Here is an 18,932-nt window from a genome sequence, read left to right on the forward strand (position 1 = left end):
GCTTTTCATCTGACCGAGGAAAGCCACTGGCATTGCTCCAATTTAGAACAGGGCCTGGGACCAGTCCCTCATGAAGTTTCCCACCTGATTACTTATGGGGTTGCTGTTTTTATCAATTTGTACCTGCATTGATTTGTCCAATGTTTCCCTTTTTACATCGGGGCATATAGAAAGAGGTTGTTTTCCTGAGTTACCTTAGTCTCTATTATTGGGGGGCATTTCCACTTCATATGACCTGGCTCTCCACATAGAAAACAATTTGGGTTTCTCTCCCTTTTCACTTCAGGAGGCCTTAATGCCATAGCCAATATTTTGGCTTTGTGTGTTTTAGTCCCCACCAGTTGACATGCTTGTAGAAGTTCCCCAACTGTGGCTGCCTTTCCTCTGATTGCCTGCATTGCTTGCTGGCAGTTGATGTTAGCATTTTCATAAGCCAATTGCAACAATAAGATATCAGTGGCCTGGATGTGACTAATTTGTCTCTTAATTGCCTGGGTTAACCAACTGATAAATTCAACAAATGGCTCCTGAGGCCCTTGTCGAACATTTACAAAAGATCCCTGTTGAACTCCACCTGGGGATCAAAATTTAGTTGTTGTTGTTCATCGGAATGGGGACTCCCTCCCCTGGAGCATAGCAGTGGTTGTGTCTTGCCTGGCCACTTGATTCTGGTTGGCTTGTTGTTCGCACAACTCATCATATTCTGCCCTCCAGAGGAGGTATTGGCTGGGCTCCAAAGTTCTTTTAGCTAGCACTGACTAGTCCCATGGGGTCATACAGAAGTTGTCTGCCATGGCTTCAATTATTCCTTTCGTAAATGGGCTAGCAACTCCATTTACTTTAATGCTTTTTATCTTTTTATAAACGTTAAAAGAAATGGGTTCATATACCTGATTGCCTTGTCAATTTTGCATTAACAGGCAGGCCAAGAGCTCCCCTTCTAATGCCACTTGCCTAAGACAGGGTCCCATAGCTGTAGTGTATCCCTTGTCTTTTTTCCAATTTATTGGAGGAGGGGGCTCAGGCAAAACCTCCGTTTCCTCTTTGTTATTTTTGCCCAGAAATGGCAAGACTGAGGGAGGTGGAGGTGGAAAAGTAGGTGATGGTTCCTCTTGCCTCCCCCTTTTAGGCTCTTCTATATATAGTGGGACCAAAGCAGCCCTTACTAAAGCCCATGCTGTTAGAGATGTTACTGGGACCTGTTGCCCTTGTACATGATGTTCTTGAAGATTTCTCTTCACTTGTTCTCAGAGCTCTACATCTAGCATACCTTCTTCCGGGAATCATGGGTTATGGGAAATAACAGTTTGCATTAGGTCCCTTAATTGAGCCTGCGAAACCGAGGCTCCACTAGCTTTAAGCAGCTGTTTCAATACTTTTATATACTGTTGCTGTTGAGCTGATAACTGTTGTCCCATGATGAAACCCTAGCCTGAACAACGTCCTCAAACTTGCAAATCCTGAGCAGGCACCAAGGACTTACTGACTGTGCAGTCTCTTCATCTTCATTTTCAAGGGTTCCGTTGTCATCCATTGCAGCTATTTCTTACACAGGGCACCAGCTGCCGGGTCTGACCAGCAGACCCTGGCAGAGTGATGGATGAAAAAATGTATGCAGACACAGGTTTTTTGCCTGGTCACGTGGCTAGGGGACTGGGGCACCCACAGACACCAAGGAGGGCACCATAAAGAGTCCCAGCAGCCACGGCCCTGACAAGCCAGTGCTGCGGGGATTTATTTAGTACAGATTTAATGACAAAGGCTTTGAGTCAACACACTTGTGGGTAATTAACATGGTCACCCCCCTGGAGAGAGCAGTCCCACAAACAAATGACTAAAGGCCGGGTGCTGAGGCCTAAGTAAACTCACTTATCTAGATCAATTCCTTTACATTTCCTTGTTATATACTATTTGCTCTCAGGCTCTGGATAAGAGAATTTGGCTGCCTTCAGCCAAATTATCTTTCCAAGCTTTTGCAAAACCTCCCGGCCTTCCAAGAAGGTTTGCATTTTTCCTATAATTTCTCCCACCCCCATAACCAATCTCCTACATCTGCCTTAATTTCATTATGTACCCGAGAGTCATTTAGGAGCACATTGTTCAGTTTCAATGCAGTTGTGTGCTTGTATTGGGGAGTTTATTACATATTAACTTACACAATCACAAGGTCCCACAATAGGCTGTCTGCAAGCTGAGGAGGAAGGAGAGACAGTCCGAGTCCCGAAACAGAAGAACTTGGAGTCCAATGTTCAAGAGTAGGAAGCATCCAGCATGGGAGAAAGATGTAGGCTGGGAGGCTAGGCCAGTCTCTCCTTTTCACATTTTTCTGCCTGCTTTATATTTATTGGCAGCTGATTAGATTGTGCCCACCAGATTAAGGGTGGATCTGCCTTCCCCAACCCACTGACTCAAATGTTAACCTCTTTTGGCAACACCATCACAGTCACACCCAGGATCAATACTTTGTATCCTTCAATCCAACCAAGTTGACACTCAGTGATAAACATCACAGTGGTTTTGAGTGAATTTCTTAATCTTGTGTTCTAAATTGATTGTTCTGTGCTCTGAGAGACTATTATGATTTCTGTTCTTTGCATTTGCTGAGGAGTGTTTTACTTCCAATTATGTGATCAATTTTAGAGTAAATACCATGTGGCGATGAGAAGAATGTATATTCTGTTGTTTTGGGGGTGGAAAGTTCTTAGATATCTATCAGGTCCACTTGATCCAGAGCTGAGTTTAAGTCCTGAATGTCTGTTAACCTTCTATCTCAATGATCTGTCTAATAGTGCCAGTGGGGTGTTAAAGTCTTTCACTATTATTGTGTGGGAGTCTAAGCTTTTTGAAAGTCTCTAAAAACTTGCTTTACGAATATGGCTGCTATTGTATTGGTTGCATATATATTTAGGTAGTTAGCTCTTCTTGTTGAATTGAACCCTTTACCATTATGTAATGCCCTCCTTTGTCTTTTTTGATCTTTGTTGGTTTAAAATCTGGTTTTTCAGAAACTAGGATTGCAACCCCTGCTTTTTTCTGCTTTTCATTTACTTAGTAAATTTTCTTCCATCCCTTTATTTTTAGCATGTTTTTGTCTTTGCATGTAGGATGGGTCTCTTGAAGACAGCATACCAATATGTCTTTGTTCTTTATCCAGCTTGTCATTCTGTGTCCTTTAATTGGGGCATTTAGCCATTTACATTTAAGGTTAGTGTTATTATGTATGGATTTGATTTTTTTCATCATGATGTTAGCTGGTTATTTTGGAAACTTGTTTATGTGATTGCTTCATTCTGTCACTGGTCTATGTACTTAAGTATGTTTTTGTAGTGGCTGATGACAGTTTTTCCTTTCCATATTTAGTGCTTTCTTTTTTTTTCTTTTATTATTATTATACTTTAAGTTTTAGGGTACATGTGCACAATCTGCAGGTTAGTTACATATGTATACATTTGCCATGCTGGTGTGCTGCACACATTAACTCGTCATTTAGCATTAGGTATATCTCATAATGCTATCCCTCCCCCCTCCCCCCACCCCACAACAGTCCCCAGAGTGTGATGTTCCCCTTCCTGTCTCCATGTGTTCTCATTGTTCAATTCCCACCTATGAGTGAGAACATGCGGTGTTTGGTTTTTTGTCCTTGCGATAGTTTACTGAGAATGGTGATTTCCAATTTCATCCATGTCCCTACAAAGGACATGAACTCAACATTTTTTATGGCTGCATAGTATTCCATGGTGTATATGTGCCACATCTTCTTAATCCCGTCTATCATTGTTGGACATTTGGGCTGGTTCCAAGTCTTTGCTATTGTGAATAGTGCCGCAATAAGCATACCTGTGTATGTGTCTTTATAGCAGCATGATTTATAGTCCTTTGGGTATATACCCAGTAATGGGATGGCTGGATCAAATGCTATTTCTAGTTCTAGATCCCTGAGGAATCGCCACACTGATTTCCACAATGGTTGAACTAGTTTACAGTCCCACCAACAGTGTAAAAGTGTTCCTATTTCTCCACATCCTCTCCAGCACCTGTTGTTTCCTGACTTTTTAATGATTGCCATTCTAACTGGTGTGAGATGGTATCTCATTGTGGTTTTGATTTGCATTTCTCTGATGGCCAGTGATGGTGAGCATTTCTTCATGTGTTTTTTGGCTGCATAAATGTCTTCTTTTGAGAAGTGTCTGTTCATGTCCTTCGCCCACTTTTTAAGGGGGTTATTTCTTTTTTTCTTGTAAATTTGTTTGAGTTCATTGTAGATTCTGGATATTACCCCTTTGTCAGATGAGTAGGTTGTGAAAATTTTCTCCCATTTTGTAGGTTGCCTGTTCACTCTGATGGTAGTTTCTTTTGCTGTGCAGAAGCTCTTGAGTTTAATTAGATCCCATTTGTCAATTTTGGCTTTTGTTGCCATTGCTTTTGGTGTTTTAGACATGAAGTCCTTGCCCATGCCTGCGTCCTGAATGGTAATGCCTAGGTTTTCTTCTAGAGTTTTTATGGTTTTAGGTCTAATGTTTAAGTCTTTAATCCATCTTGAATTCATTTTTGTATAAGGTGTAAGGAAGGGATCCAGTTTCAGCTTTCTAGATATGGCTAGCCAGTTTTCCCAGCACCATTTATTAAATGGGGAATCCTTTCCCCATTGCTTGTTTTTCTCAGGTTTGTCAAAGATCAGATAGTTGTAGATACGCGGCGTTATTTCTGAGGGCTCTGTTCTGTTCCACTGATCTATATCTCTGTTTTGGTACCAGTACCATGCTGTTTTGGTTACTGTAGCCTTGTAGTATAGTTTGAAGTCAGGTAGCGTGATGCCTCCAGCTTTGTTCTTTTGGCTTAAGATTGACTTGGCAATGCGGGCTCTTTTTTGGTTCCATATGAACTTTAAAGTAGTTTTTTCCAATTCTGTGAAGAAAGTCATTGGTAGCTTGATGGGGATGGCATTGAATCTGTAAATTACCTTGGGCAGTATGGCCATTTTCACGATATTCATTCTTCCTACCCATGAGCCTGGAATATTCTTCCATTTGTTTGTATCCTCTTTTATTTCATTGAGCAGTGGTTTGTAGTTCTCCTTGAAGAGGTCCTTCACGTCCCTTGTAAGTTGGATTCCTAGGTATTTTATTCTCTTTGAAGCAATTGTGAATGGGAGTTCACTCATGATTTGGCTCTCTGTTTGTCTGTTATTGGTGTATAAGAATGCTTGTGATTTTTGTACATTGATTTTGTATCCTGAGACTTTGCTGAAGTTGCTTATCAGCTTAAGGAGATTTTGGGCTGAGACAATGGGGTTTTCTAGATATACAATCATGTCATCTGCAAACAGGGACAATTTGACTTCTTCTTTTCCTAATTGAAAACCCTTTATTTCCTTCTCCTGCCTAATTACCCTGGCCAGAACTTCCAACACTATGTTGAATAGGAGTGGTGAGAGAAGGCATCCCTGTCTTGTGCCAGTTTTCAAAGGGAATGCTTCCAGTTTTTGCCCATTCAGTATGATATTGGCTGTGGGTTTGTCATAGATAGCTCTTATTATTTTGAGATACGTCCCATCAATACCTAATTGATTGAGAGTTTTTAGCAGGAAGGGTTGTTGAATTTTGTCAAAGGCCTTTTCTGCATCTATTGAGATAATCATGTGGTTTTTGTCTTTGGTTCTGTTTATATGCTGGATTACATTTATTGATTTGTGTATATTGAACCAGCCTTGCATCCCAGGGATGAAGCCCACTTGATCATGGTGGATAAGCTTTTTGATGTGCTGCGGGATTCAGTTTGCCAGTATTTTATTGAGGATTTTTGCATCAATGTTCATCAAGGATATTGGTCTAAAATTATCTTTTTTGATTGTGTCTCTGCCAGGCTTTGGTATCAGGATGATTCTGGCCTCATAAAATGAGTTAGGGAGGATTCCCTCTTTTTCTATTGATTGGAATAGTTTCAGAAGGAATGGTACCAGTTCCTCCTTGTACCTCTGGTAGAATTCGGCTGTGAATCCATCTGGTCCTGGACTCTTTTTGGTCGGTAAGCTAGTGATTATTGCCACTATTTCAGAGCCTGTTATTGGTCTATTGAGAGATTCAACTTCTTCCTGGTTTAGTCTTGGGAGGGTGTATGTGTCGAGGAATTTATCCGTTTCTTCTAGATTTTCTAGTTTATTTGCGTAGAGGCGTTTGTAGTATTCTCTGATGGTAGTTTGTATTTCTGTGGGATCGGCGGTGATATCCCCTTTATCATTCTTTATTGCGTCTATTTGATTCTTCTCTCTTTTCTTCTTTATTAGTCTTGCTAGTGGTCTATCAATTTTGTTGATCCTATCAAAAAACCAGCTCCTGGATTCATTAATTTTTTGAAGGGTTTTTGTTTCTCTATTTCCTTCAGTTCTGCTCTGATTTTAGTTATTTCTTGCCTTCTGCTAGCTTTTGAATGTGTTTGCTCTTGCTTTTCTAGTTCTTTTAATTGTGATGTTGGGGTGTCAATTTTGGATCTTTCCTGCTTTCTCTTGTGGGCATTTAGTGCTATAAATTTCCCTCTACACACAGCTTTGAATGCATCCCAGAGATTCTGGTATGTTGTGTCTTTGTTCTCGTTGGTTTCAAAGAACATCTTTATTTCTGCCTTCCTTTCGTTATGTACCCAGTAGTCATTCAGGAGCAGGTTGTTCAGTTTCCATGTAGTTGAGCGGTTTTGAGTGAGTTTCTTAATCCTGAGTTCTAGTTTGATTGCACTGTGGTCTGAGAGACAGTTTGTTATAATTTCTGTTCTTTTACATTTACTGAGGAGAGCTTTACTTCCAACTATATGGTCCATTTTGGAATAGGTGTGGTGTGGTGCTGAAAAAAATGTATATTCTGTGGATTTTGGGTGGAGAGTTCTGTAGATGTCTATTAGGTCTGCTTGATGCAGATCTGAGTTCAATTCCTGGGTATCCTTGTTAGCTTTGTTTCCCGTTGATCTGTCTAATGTTGACAGTGGGGTGTTAAAGTCTCCCATTATTATTGTGTGGGAGTCTAAGTCTCTTTGTAGGTCACTCAGGACTTGCTTTATGAATCTGGGTGCTCCTGTACTGGGTGCATATATATTGAGGATAGTTAGCTCTTCTTGTTGAATTGATCCCTTTACCATTATGTAATGGCCTTCTTTGTCTCTTTTGATCTTTGTTGGTTTAAAGTCTGTTTTATCCGAGACTATGATTGCAACCCCTGCCTTTTTTTGTTTTCCATTTGCTTGGTAGATCTTCCTCCATCCTTTTATTTTGAGCCTATGTGTGTCTCTGCATGGGAGATGGTTTTCCTGAATACAGCCCACTGATGGGTCTTGACTCTTTATCCAATTTGCCAGTCTGTGTCTTTTAATTGGAGCATTTAGTCCATTTGCATTTAAAGTTAATATTGTTATGTGTGAATTTGATCTTGTCATTATGATTTTAGCTGGTTGTTTGGCCTGTTTTTGCAGTGGCTGCTACCAGTTGTTCCTTTCCATGTTTAGTGCTTCCTTCAGGAGCTCTTTTAGGGCAGGCCTGGTGGTGACAAAATCTCTGAACATTTGCTTGTCTGTAAAGTATTTTATTTCTCCTTCACTTATGAAGCTTAGTTTGGCTGAATATGAAATTCTGGGTTGAAAATTCTTTTCTTTAAGAATGTTGAATATTGGTCCCCACTCTCTTCTGGCTTGTAGAGTTTCTGCTGAGAGATCAGCTGTTAGTCTGATGGGCTTCCCTTTGTGGGTAATCCGACCTTTCTCTCTGGCTGCCCTTAACATTTTTTCCTTCATTTCAACTTTGGTGAATCTGACAATTATGTGTCTTGGAGTTGCTCTTCTCAAGGAGTATCTTTTTGGTGTTCTCTGTATTTCCTGAATTTGAATGTTGGCCTGCCTTGCTAGATTGGGGAAGTTCTCCTGGATAATATCCTGCAGAGTGTTTTCCAACTTGGTTCCCTTCTCCCTGTCACTTTGAGGTACACCAGTCAGATGTAGATTTGGTCTTTTCACATAGACCCATATTTCTTGGAGGCTTTGTTCATTTTTTTTATTCTTTTTTCTCTGAACTTCCGTTTTCACTTCATTTCATTCATTTCATCTTCCGTCACTGATACCCTTTCTTCCAGTTGATCGCATCAGCTAGTGAGGCTTCTGCATTCGTCACATAGCTCTTGTGCCTTGGTTTTCAGCTCCATCAGGTCCTTTAAAGACTTCTCTGCATTGGTTATTCTAGTTATCCATTCGTCTAATTTTTTTTCAAAACTTTTAACTTCTTTGCCATTGGTTCGAATTTCTTCCTGTACCTCAACTCGTCTGAAGCCTTCTTCTCTCAACTCGTCAAAGTCATTCTCCATCCAGCTTTGTTCCGTTGCTGGTGAGAAGCTGCATTGCTTTGGAGGAGGAGAGGCACTCTGATTTTTAGAGTTTCCAGTTTTTCTGCTCTGTTTTTTCTCCATCTTTGTGGTTTTATCTACCTTTGGTCTTTGATGATGGTGACGTACAGATGGGTTTTTGGTGTGGATGTCCTTTCTGTTTGTTAGTTTTCTTTCTAACAGACAGTACCCTCAGCTGCAGGTCTGTTGGAGTTTGCTAGAGGTCTACTCCAGATCCTGTTTGCCTGGGTATCAGCAGCGGTGGCTGCAGAACAGCAGATGCTTGCGAACTGCAAATGCTGCTACCTGATCGTTCCTCTGGAAGTTTTGTCTCAGAGGAGTACCCAGCCCTTTGAGGTGTCAGTCCGCCCCTACTGGGGGGTGCCTCCCAGTTAGGCTACTCAAGGGTGAGGGACCCACTTGAGGAGGCAGTCTGTCCATTCTCAGATCTCAAGCTGCGTACTGGGAGAACCACTACTCTCTTCAAAGCTGTCAGAGAGGGACATTTAAGTCTGCAGAGGTTACTGCTGTCTTTTTGTTTGTCTGTGCCCTGCCCCCAGAGGTGGAGCCTACAGAGGCAGGCAGGCCTCCTTGAGCTGTGATGGGCTCCACCCAGTTCGAGCTTCCCTGCTGCTTTGTTTACCTAATCAAACAACTAACTCGGCAATGGCGGGCACCCCTGCCCCAGCCTCGCTGCCACCTTGCAGTTTGATCTCGGACTCCTGTGCTAACAATGAGCGAGACTCTGTGGGCGTAGGACCCTCCAAGCCAGGTGTGGGATAGAATCTCCTGTTGTGCCGTTTTTTTAGGCCGTTGGAAAAGTGCAGTATTTGGGTGGGAGTGACCCAATTTTCCAGGTGCCGTCTGTCACCCCTTTCTTTGACTAGGAAAGGGAATTCCCTGACCTCTTGCGCTTCCTGGGTGAGGCGATGCCTCGCCCTGCTTCAGCTTATGCACAGTGCGCTGCACCCACTGTTCTTCACCCACTCTCTGGCACTCCCTAGTGAGATGAACCCGGTACCTCAGTTGGAAATGCAGAAATCACCCGTCTTCTGCATCGCTCACACTTGGAGCTGTAAACCAGAGCTGTTCCTATTCGGCCATCTTGGCTGCTCCCTCTCAATTTTCTTAAGATCACTTTTAATGCCTTTTCAGGAACTTCATAAGTTTAATTTTCTTTGGAGTCTGTTGCTTGAAAATTATTGTGTCCTTTTGGAGGTTGGTTTTTTGTTTTTTTTTTTTTTGTCCTTGCGTTGATATCCACATCTGCTATAATTGCCACTTCATTCATTTGTATGGAGTAGCTCCCATAGAGAAAGAGTTTTTCCTGTAGATGTGTCTATAATGTTGGTTGGGTAGGGTGCTTTGGCTTTGGTTCTGCATGGGCAGCACAGTGTAATCTCCTTTGATTACTTCAGCTGTAATCAATTTCAGCAGTGTCTTTGAGTTCCTTAGTGGTTTAGGCTGCAGTTGATTGTGGAGGCTGTGGTAAGGCTTTGTTTGGGATAGCAATGCCAGGTAGACTGGTCCTCAAGCCCCTAGATAGTGCATGTGGGTACTGGCATTGGCTTGCCCTGAGTATATCAGTCTTTGGACCATGCGTGGGCCATGCAGGTGTAAAAAGTGGTGGCAGCAGGCCCTGGGTGGGCCAGTCCTCAGGCCCTCACTCAGGGCATGCAGGTCCCAGTGTGCCAAGAAGTTTGCTCTTCAGGCTCCCAGGCCAGATAGTCCCTGGGGCCCTGGGAGGAGGACGTAGGTGCTGACAGTGTCTGCAGTGGACCAGTGGGTGGGTCCATTAGTTCTCAGGTAGGGAACACTGGTGTTGGCAGTGTCCATGATGGGCTAGGTAGGTTTCATCTTTTATTTTAATGTTTTGAAAAGCTTTTTTAACATTATGTACTCCCTACAAAATATACAGATTCTAAATGAAGAAACTCAGTCTCTATCCCCCTCTTTGCTACATTACTGCTTCTCTGATTTATGTTTTTCTAAGTATGTTTTTCCACTGGCTGTTTTTAACATGTTCTTTTCTGTGGAAATTCTGATATATGTTGGCTTGCTTTATTCAGCCTGTAGACCTTAACTGAATGCTGTATGACAGGTATTGTGGCAGGAGCGGTGGTAGGAAAACTTTCCATGAGAAATTAGATTAGCTTGGCATTAGATGATTATTTAAAGTAATCCTATGACAGTTATGTGAAAATCTAGATTAAATTCATAAATGGACTACTATCTCAAGTTAGTATATTGTTTAGGTTTTCACAGTACTCCAGTCGATGGCCTCACAACACAAAGAAATTCATACATATTTCATTTTAGAAAGCATATATAAAAATCTGATTGATTGATTGACAGGTAGATAATCTTGTTATAATAGTCATCCAAATCTTACTCCTTTTTAGCATTTTCTGCCACTGATATTGCTTATTTCTCATTTCTAATAGAAAAACAAGGAGAAAGTAATGGGATGTTACAAGTAGGCAGAAAAATATAGATGCGCATAGTTTACAAAGCTCTTCAGGTCATCTTGTAACAAAGTCTTGATCATTTTTCTTAGACCAGAAGATCAATTCAGAAGTTAATAGAATGGGAAAATAACAGATTATATCACAAGGTAAGAAATTTTAAGCAAATAATTGCCCCATTCATATATTTGCAGTATTAAATTGAAAAATAAATACAAAATGGGAATTTTTAGTCCACAAAGGAATGGATTAGAGAATTAATACTCCATTTTTAATATATATTCTTTACAAGGTATTTTTAAGTGCTCTGTTTTGTATCCTGTACTTTTCCTGGATTGTTTTCAGTGATTTATTCAAATGTATAGGTTGTAATTAGTTTAAGTTAATATAAAAATTTTTAACAAGACTATACTTTCTTAGCTTGCTTTGCACTGGAAGTTGACTAAGAGGAAATGTGAAACTAGCAATATGATGGAGTATGTAAGTATGAGGTTGTTTTTAATTATTTTTTGATTCATTCTTAATGTACCATTTTCCTGTGTTTATCATTTGTCAACTATTCCTTCTTTTTTCTCCTCAGCCAGAACTTTTGTCCATTGAAATATAGAGGTTTTCTTCTATCTTCTTTAGATTTGTAGCCAACCTAAAATATCTTGAAAGCTAACAATCATTTGGGTCTTAGAAAAGTTTCAGTTAGTATGCTAAAATGAAAACATTGTACAACTTTAATCATTTAACATAGGCGCAAACCATAGCATGTGGTAGTGGGGAAAGCTGCTGTTGAACAAATATTTCTAAATGTAATCTTGTCAAAACTTGCATAAAATAGGAGTTGACGTCTGCATTCTGGATTCCTATTACTGGCTTTATTTTTTATTTTTTTGGCTGACATTTAACTTTTAGTGAAGAAACTGTAGGTTCTAATTTTTGTTTTAACAGAAAGATATACAATCTTAGTCATAAGACATAAATTCACATATAGCCAATGTGATCAATTTAGCATAATTAACATTGAAAAGAATATTAAATTTATTCAAACTTCCAATACGTAGTATATATTTAATAATGAACATTCCATGTGTGTTTCATAAGTAAGGATTATTATGGTATCTCTCTACACTTTGAATAATTTTGGGGAAAATATGCAAAATATGCATATGACCACAAGTCTAAAATTCATTATAGATAAAACATTCAAAACTATCTGAGTTTTTTAAAATTATGTTTACAAACCTTTTGTAATTAATATGTTTTACTCAGTCCATTTGGGCACATTCATTTTTCACAACTTGTGAACGATAGTAATCTCCAACTAATATCAGTTGCTTTAATTGAAAAATATATAAATCTAATATAAAGGCATTTTTTAATCTGTATAGCATTTTTTAATCTCTCCTTTGCTAACAAAAAGATAGGGGTGTCGGGGAAAAACATAATATAATTTAATGGAGTTTGCTCCTGTGAACCTAGACAAATAGTTATTGTAAATCAGATAGTAAAATCTGTTAGCTACAATAAGTAGTTTTGTTTGCCAGCTTAATTTTTAAATGGCCAATCTAATAACAACTTGTGGTTTAAGTTCTTTACATAATTTTTTCATGTATTTCACTTACTTTATATGGTTCAGGATTGAAATATTGTCCTATGAAAAATGATTATAGACTTTCTGGGTTATTTATAAGTTATATTAAATGAAAAATATTTTGTAAATATATTCTTGTTTTTATTTTGCAGGTAATACTAATAGAATTCTTACCAAAATATCCCATATTCCGACCTGACTGAGGAGTTTTATCCAGTCACTTCTGTGTTACCTGTCATTTCCTACCCTTAGTGCCTTGTAGATTTGGAATGAAGATGGTCTCCTTTGCTGTGTTCAACTTATTCTTTATAATGGTAGAATATTCTTCTCGCTCTTTTGTGTTGGTTTATGAAGAAAATTTGCACATCTTGTTTGTCTTTAAATGAGGCTTGTGTTTTGCACTCTCAATTTTAAATACACACACATGCGTGTGTGCATATACATATATAGATAGTTGCCATTAAAGATAAATCTTCAGTGTTGGTGTTTAAAAAACAAAAGCTTGTTCTGAGCATGCTGCCTTATAATTTTCATACTCATTGTTTCTAAACTCGCATCATTTTTCTAGGCTACTTGATGCTCTGTAATCCCTTACTGGACAAACTTAAATAAGCTTTTGGTAGCTTTTAGAAATGGTTTTACTCTGCTTTTAAAGGACATGCTTTTAAAGGACATGCAATTAATGGCAGTGGTTTTGTCCTGCACTTTGCTTTATCACTTATGTTAGTGGATAAAATACTTAAACTCCTAAAGACTTGTAAATATTGCCTCTTTGCATAATGTAAAATGTGGTATGCCATGATTTACATAATGTAATATTACTCTTATTGTATTGCCAACAATTTTACGTAGATTTTAATATGAATGAAGTTTGCAAGCATCCCTTTGAATGTAGAGACTGCTAACATGCTGTTTTGTGGCAAGGCCATAATGAGTATGTTAAGAATTTCAGGTGTAGGGCAAGGTTGCCCTTTGTAACAAGTGGATTAAAATTGAAATTATTATCTCAGATATTCTGTATTGCACCTGAAACCATGACCTTTATTTTTCCATTTCATTTAATAATTTCCATTTTGTTCTCTACTCCTTCCCACAAAAAAATTATTTGACATCTGACACATTTCACAGTCTCACTATCCTGCATTTATTAGCCTTTTCTTCCTTTGAAAATACACACAATTATGACCTTTAAGGAGTATTTTGAGATTTCAGACATCTTCAGAAGGTATCTAGACCCTCTTGAAAGCCACTAACACCTTTCTGCAGTTCTGATATTCTAGTTTGAGAAAGAGAGAGAACTAATTGAGAAGCTGTAGCTAAAGAGTATATAGCAGCTGATTCATAATTGAAAAAGATTTCTCAATTCTGTTTTTGACGATCCTTTATAAAACATTAATGAGGAAAGACAAGTGTTTAGACAAAAGTATTTTAGTTTATAAATTCAGCACATATGTAACATTTATTTGGTACATATTTCTCTATTTTTCTTCACAATTAAAATGATTGCTAGCACCACACAACTAGAATTCGAAAATTCAGTATAATGAAAGCTTTATATCACATTAATTCAACTGCAAATGTATGCCTGTTTGTAGGCATTATTTGTAATTCATAGTGCTAAAAATAAAAGTGTCTAGGGCTCAGTAATATTTTGTCATCTTACTCTTACTGCTTTTAGTAAACCTTTTAGGCAAGATTCTTCTCAGTGAAGTAAACAATCATTTCTTCATACAAGGTCAAGCCTTTTTAAGCCACTTTTAAAATTTATGCCTTATTTGAAATCCACAGTCCTTGACCAGTTTAAAAAAGAGAGGAAAAAGAAGACACTATTTGATATGTGATTATAATTGTTTGCACAAACACTTTTCCACCTTCCTCTGTGCCCCATTACCTCTATGCCACTCAGTCACCCCAAATCTCTAACCTTTAGTAATGTGTATGCCTGCAAATATCACGTGTTTGCCTGCTGCAAAATTGAAGGTGTATTTTTATAGACAAGGTAGAAGCCTCTGAAAATGTATACCAAATGTCTTGTTTTATAGCTAAGGTCAGGGAAAAATTGTATCTGAGGTTTATGTTCCAGCTAATGTTATCAGATTTATGCTTCAAACTGTGATATTTTAATACCAAAATCGATTTTCAGCATAATACAAAATGTCTCATTTTCACTGATAGAATAATTGCTTTTAAGTGTTGATCCTTAGAAATCTTATTTTTTTCTGTAACCTTAGAATTTGATCATATGATGGTCGTAGGAACTTTTTCTGCCATGTATAAATCACACTTGGTTTTGCTCAAAGAACAGCAGGAAGTGGTGAATTGTTTCCATGAAACAATTATTGAGAATGAGAATAGAGTGTATCTGGAAATGACACAGTACAATACAAGTTACAGTAGCATTTGTCACAAAAACCATTTGTCAGCATGTGTAAACTTAATTTTAAAGCCTATTCTAATCACTCGAGTTTATTATTTTATTGTTCGCTATGCTGGTTGACTCATCTTAGTTTTTCAACTACCCAAAAAAATACCAGTTTTTTTCCTCTCTTGTATGACTACTTTTTCAAACTGTTTTCCTTTGCAGGGGGCTGATTAGCAATTGAGTATTTTGTAATGTTTGGGGGGTTTGCTTTGTTTTCAGTGAAATTGGTTGCAATGAATGCTAAAATGACACAGCACACTGGTGATTAATTCCTCCCCCGTGGAGCTTTTTTTCTGTTATGCTTAGGATAGAACACACTTGTAATTTTCCATTAGGTTAGTAACATACTTTTGTGAAAGTTGTTTTTAGACTGAAGAAAGTAATTTTGTATTTCTTTGTTACATAATATTCCTTTATGAAACTTGTGATAGTTTCCAGAGCAAAACAACATGTATTTGCCAAAGTATATAAATCTCACAAGGCTTTGGGGTTACAAGCTAAAATTGTTTTTTAAAATTAATGTTCCAATTTTTCTTATTTGGCCCAAGATTCTGGCTTAATAAATTGTCCAACTGGCTATTTTTAAGCTTGTCCTAAAAGCCAATAACATGTTTATTCCTAATAACTAATATGGGCAAGTGTTATTTACAGATTTATTAACTCCATCCCAGATATATCTCCACTCTTTGTTCCCTCCTAACACTTATGCTAATTTAGGAAAGAGACCACTGTAGTAAAACTTTAGAAGAAGATGGAGAAGTGCCTTGTCTTTTTAGAACAAAGATAACACATTACGTGTAAGGAAGCATAATAAATGAATTGGTGGATCATTAGATTAGAAATCATCCTTTTCAACTAGGTCTAAGAATACTTTACTAGTGTATTATCTTTTATTTATTATGTAAAGCCTCTTTCCTTCCTTTTCCCCAATCATGATGTATTAGTGACAAAATATTACAGAACTGGACTATCAGTCACTTAAAAAAACAGTATAATTCTAATGCTAGTAAACGTGTAATTTAATTTAGTTCTGGAAGGACAGTTGTCTTTGATTAAAGCCCCACCAAAACCCATTAAAGTATTTAATGTACATACTATTCATATTATTATGGCCTGTAAACACTAACATCTGAGGATTCAAACTGTTTTATCTACCATTTTTGATGAAATTTGAATAAAGTTTAAAAACGTGTAAGCCTTTGAACAAATGTATGAAAGCTTTAAAAGATCATTAGCATTTTTATTTTGTTTACAAATAAGCTGCCATTTAAAAAAAATAAAACCTCACTACTTGAACATAAAGCTCCCAAACAATATTGTATTAAAATGTACTATATCAACCTGGGAGGATATAGAAATATTCACCCGATTAACTGGAGCAGTTTCACATAGTGGAAATACTTTTTGCTAATTTGATTATAAGTGCTCAAATTTATTGAAATTAGATTCTCTTATGCCTATAAAAGTATACTTTAAAAATATTTTGCAACAACTGTCAAATTATTTGAGTTCCTTTAAATAGCAAACAGTTGGGAAATTTTCCACAAAAATGAATAGGTTTTATTAATACCTGTTCATGTAGTATGTGGACTAAAACAATTGATATATATCTGTGTATAAAAATGAATGATCTTATCTTGCCCCAAATTTTTCTTACCTGATTCTGAGCCAGCCTTTTTGTTTTGATGGCACCCTGTGAGTATGTTCCATTTTCTGTGAACTTTGTCAAATTCATACTATATGAGGATCTAATATTGTGGGCCCCAGGCAGGTCATCTTAATTGCATGTCTGTCTCTTCTTCTGTAAAATTATGAGGTGGAACCTAGAGCTGGACAAAAAATTAGAGATCACTTAACATTCTGTGATTCAAGGAATTCTTAGGACATTTTTACTCTATAGAATCTCAGAATGATTATTCTCAGATCTACTGTCCTTGGTGGAAACTCTCACAGTGCCTTGCATGCAGTAAAATTTGATTTGCCGACTAGCTGACATGTGTTAATTATCACACAGACTCCAAGAACCTGATACTTGCTAGACCTTAGTTCCTCGGTGATGCTAAGAGTAAATGTTGTTTTCCTAGGAACTGAGCACTGAGGTCTGTGTGCTTTGCCTGTGTAAAATCTGTCTATGCAGTTGGTATTCAAGCAAGAATTATAGCTGTAACAACAATGGAAATATTGGAGGACCCACTTTGGCATTTATGTAAAGATTTCATATCCTATCCAACATTTACTTTAGTGTCTAATCAAATTCCATACCCTCAAAAAGATGTGTTGGAACAAATTGATAAAATTAGGTGGAAAGGAAAGTGGTATGGAACACAAATGCAAGTCACTTCTGGTTTAATTATTGGCTCTGCTGCTTAATTCCTCTGTACCTCACGTCCTCATTGTTGAAGTGGGGACAATAATCTGGACCTACCTCACAGGGGAATTGAGGATATTTTCATATATTAATGTGCTTTGAAGTTGACTGAAAGATATACTGGATATCATAATTATATAATTTCTAAATAGATTTCTTTAAATCCATGCTATGTTTTCTTTCTCAGTCAGGTCCTACAGAATGACTGTTGCACTTGGTCTATTATTTTAATAGTAAATTTTGTTATTAATCCCCTATGTGTTAAACGTGGATAATTGTATTATGTTAATACATACTTAGGGAGAAAAAGCAGGTGGATGTAAATCAGTGGTTCCCAACTTCAGCAGATGATAGCAGTGGAGGGTATCCTTGAGCTTTTTGTAATATTTCAAAAAGTATATTAGAAATTATACATTTACCTATAATATTCCTGCTTCACAAGCCAATTAAGACATTAAATTGCCATGCATTTTGCCTGTATTCTCTCAAAAGCTGTGAATGGCAGTATGTTTTTGATTAATAATAAAATAAGAAATCCTATTATGTGCAACTTATTAAGTACTTGGAAACATGGGAAAACAATAATGAAGGGATTCTTATGGTGAAAATGTTGGGAACCACTTTTATAAAGGAACTAAGATTATTTGACCCCCTCCACAGATTGCTTACCTAGTCTCTAAATAATGAAATGTGTGTGTTTGTGTGTTTTGGCTATATTAGGCTATATAACTTCAGGTTAGAATTTGCCTTCAGTTTTTTTTCTGTTTTAGAATATCACTGGCCTAATTTATTTAGGTGTGTACATGTTGCTCATACATACACACACATATAGGATTACAAATGTGGAAAATGTTATAATGTCGTCTTCTAGCATTGGACTAAATATCAATTTCTGATTCTTAAAGTAGTTCTGTATATAAATTCAACATGATGAATCAAGGCAATAATTTCTCAAATGTTCTTTTATTTCTTTGTTTTTATCTCGACTTTTTATTTTCCATTTTTTCTAGTACGCAAATAGTGTAAAATTGTTTTAATGCCTGGACTTTGAAACAAGTAACAAGTGTTTGAAAGTATATAATCTACAAGCGAATTTGCCCTCCTTGGACTAACCACATACAAATATGAATCTGGCTGCAAAAACAGGATATCCAGGTAACTAGAGAGTGGGCATTGATAAAAATATCTGGTGGAGAAGCCTAGGATTTCGACTTTTTGTCAGAGGATTCCTGTTGGGACAGCTTTACCAGAAAAGAATAATAGTGGATATATTCATCCAAATTAAGAACTTTCATGCATCTTGCATTGTTACATAGCCTGTGGAATGAATTCATTTTTTCTCCCTTGAGTCCAGGAATGACTTCCCTGGAAAAACTCAATCTATATACAGCTGTGCCAAAATGAAGGATACCTGCCTCTCTGAAACTTTCACTGCTGCTTCTGTCATTGTTCATTTGTCAGATAAAATTTTATTATCTCAGGATGCAAATTTAAAATAAAGTGTAAATCTATGTTAATGAATTGAAGTCTGTGTTTTTTTTATGCATCTTCCTTTCTTCCCTTCCCTATATGTCCATCATTATAAGGCAATTAATTTAGGCTTCCTTTTAAAAATTGCATTTTATATCTGGCCTTTTTCCACATATACTAGTGTTAATGTTCAATCCTGTAAGTATTTTATGCTATAAACACATGCCTCAGAGAAGTGTGAATTCAGTTCCAGACAACCAAAATAAGTCAC

General features: G+C 37.4%; 1 protein-coding gene across 2 annotated transcripts in view; it reads left to right on the plus strand.

Moving 5' to 3' along the window:
• The window catches only part of CHIC1 (cysteine rich hydrophobic domain 1), a 109,206-nt gene extending 90,498 nt beyond the window's left edge, over positions 1-18,708 (plus strand). For both annotated transcript variants that reach the window (XR_010138940.1, XM_002831810.6), the window contains 3 exons: positions 10,912-10,968; positions 11,240-11,299; positions 12,554-18,708. Coding sequence is in view for 1 of the 2 variants with exons in the window: in XM_002831810.6 (XP_002831856.1) it covers positions 10,912-10,968; positions 11,240-11,299; positions 12,554-12,604 (168 nt within the window). In the remaining variant the exon portion in view is untranslated. The remainder of the gene's footprint in view (positions 1-10,911; positions 10,969-11,239; positions 11,300-12,553) is intronic.
• Positions 18,709-18,932: the final 224 nt, after the last annotated feature.

This window comes from Pongo abelii, chromosome X (genome assembly GCF_028885655.2).
Source record: "Pongo abelii isolate AG06213 chromosome X, NHGRI_mPonAbe1-v2.0_pri, whole genome shotgun sequence".
Classification (NCBI taxonomy): Eukaryota; Metazoa; Chordata; class Mammalia; order Primates; family Hominidae; genus Pongo; species Pongo abelii.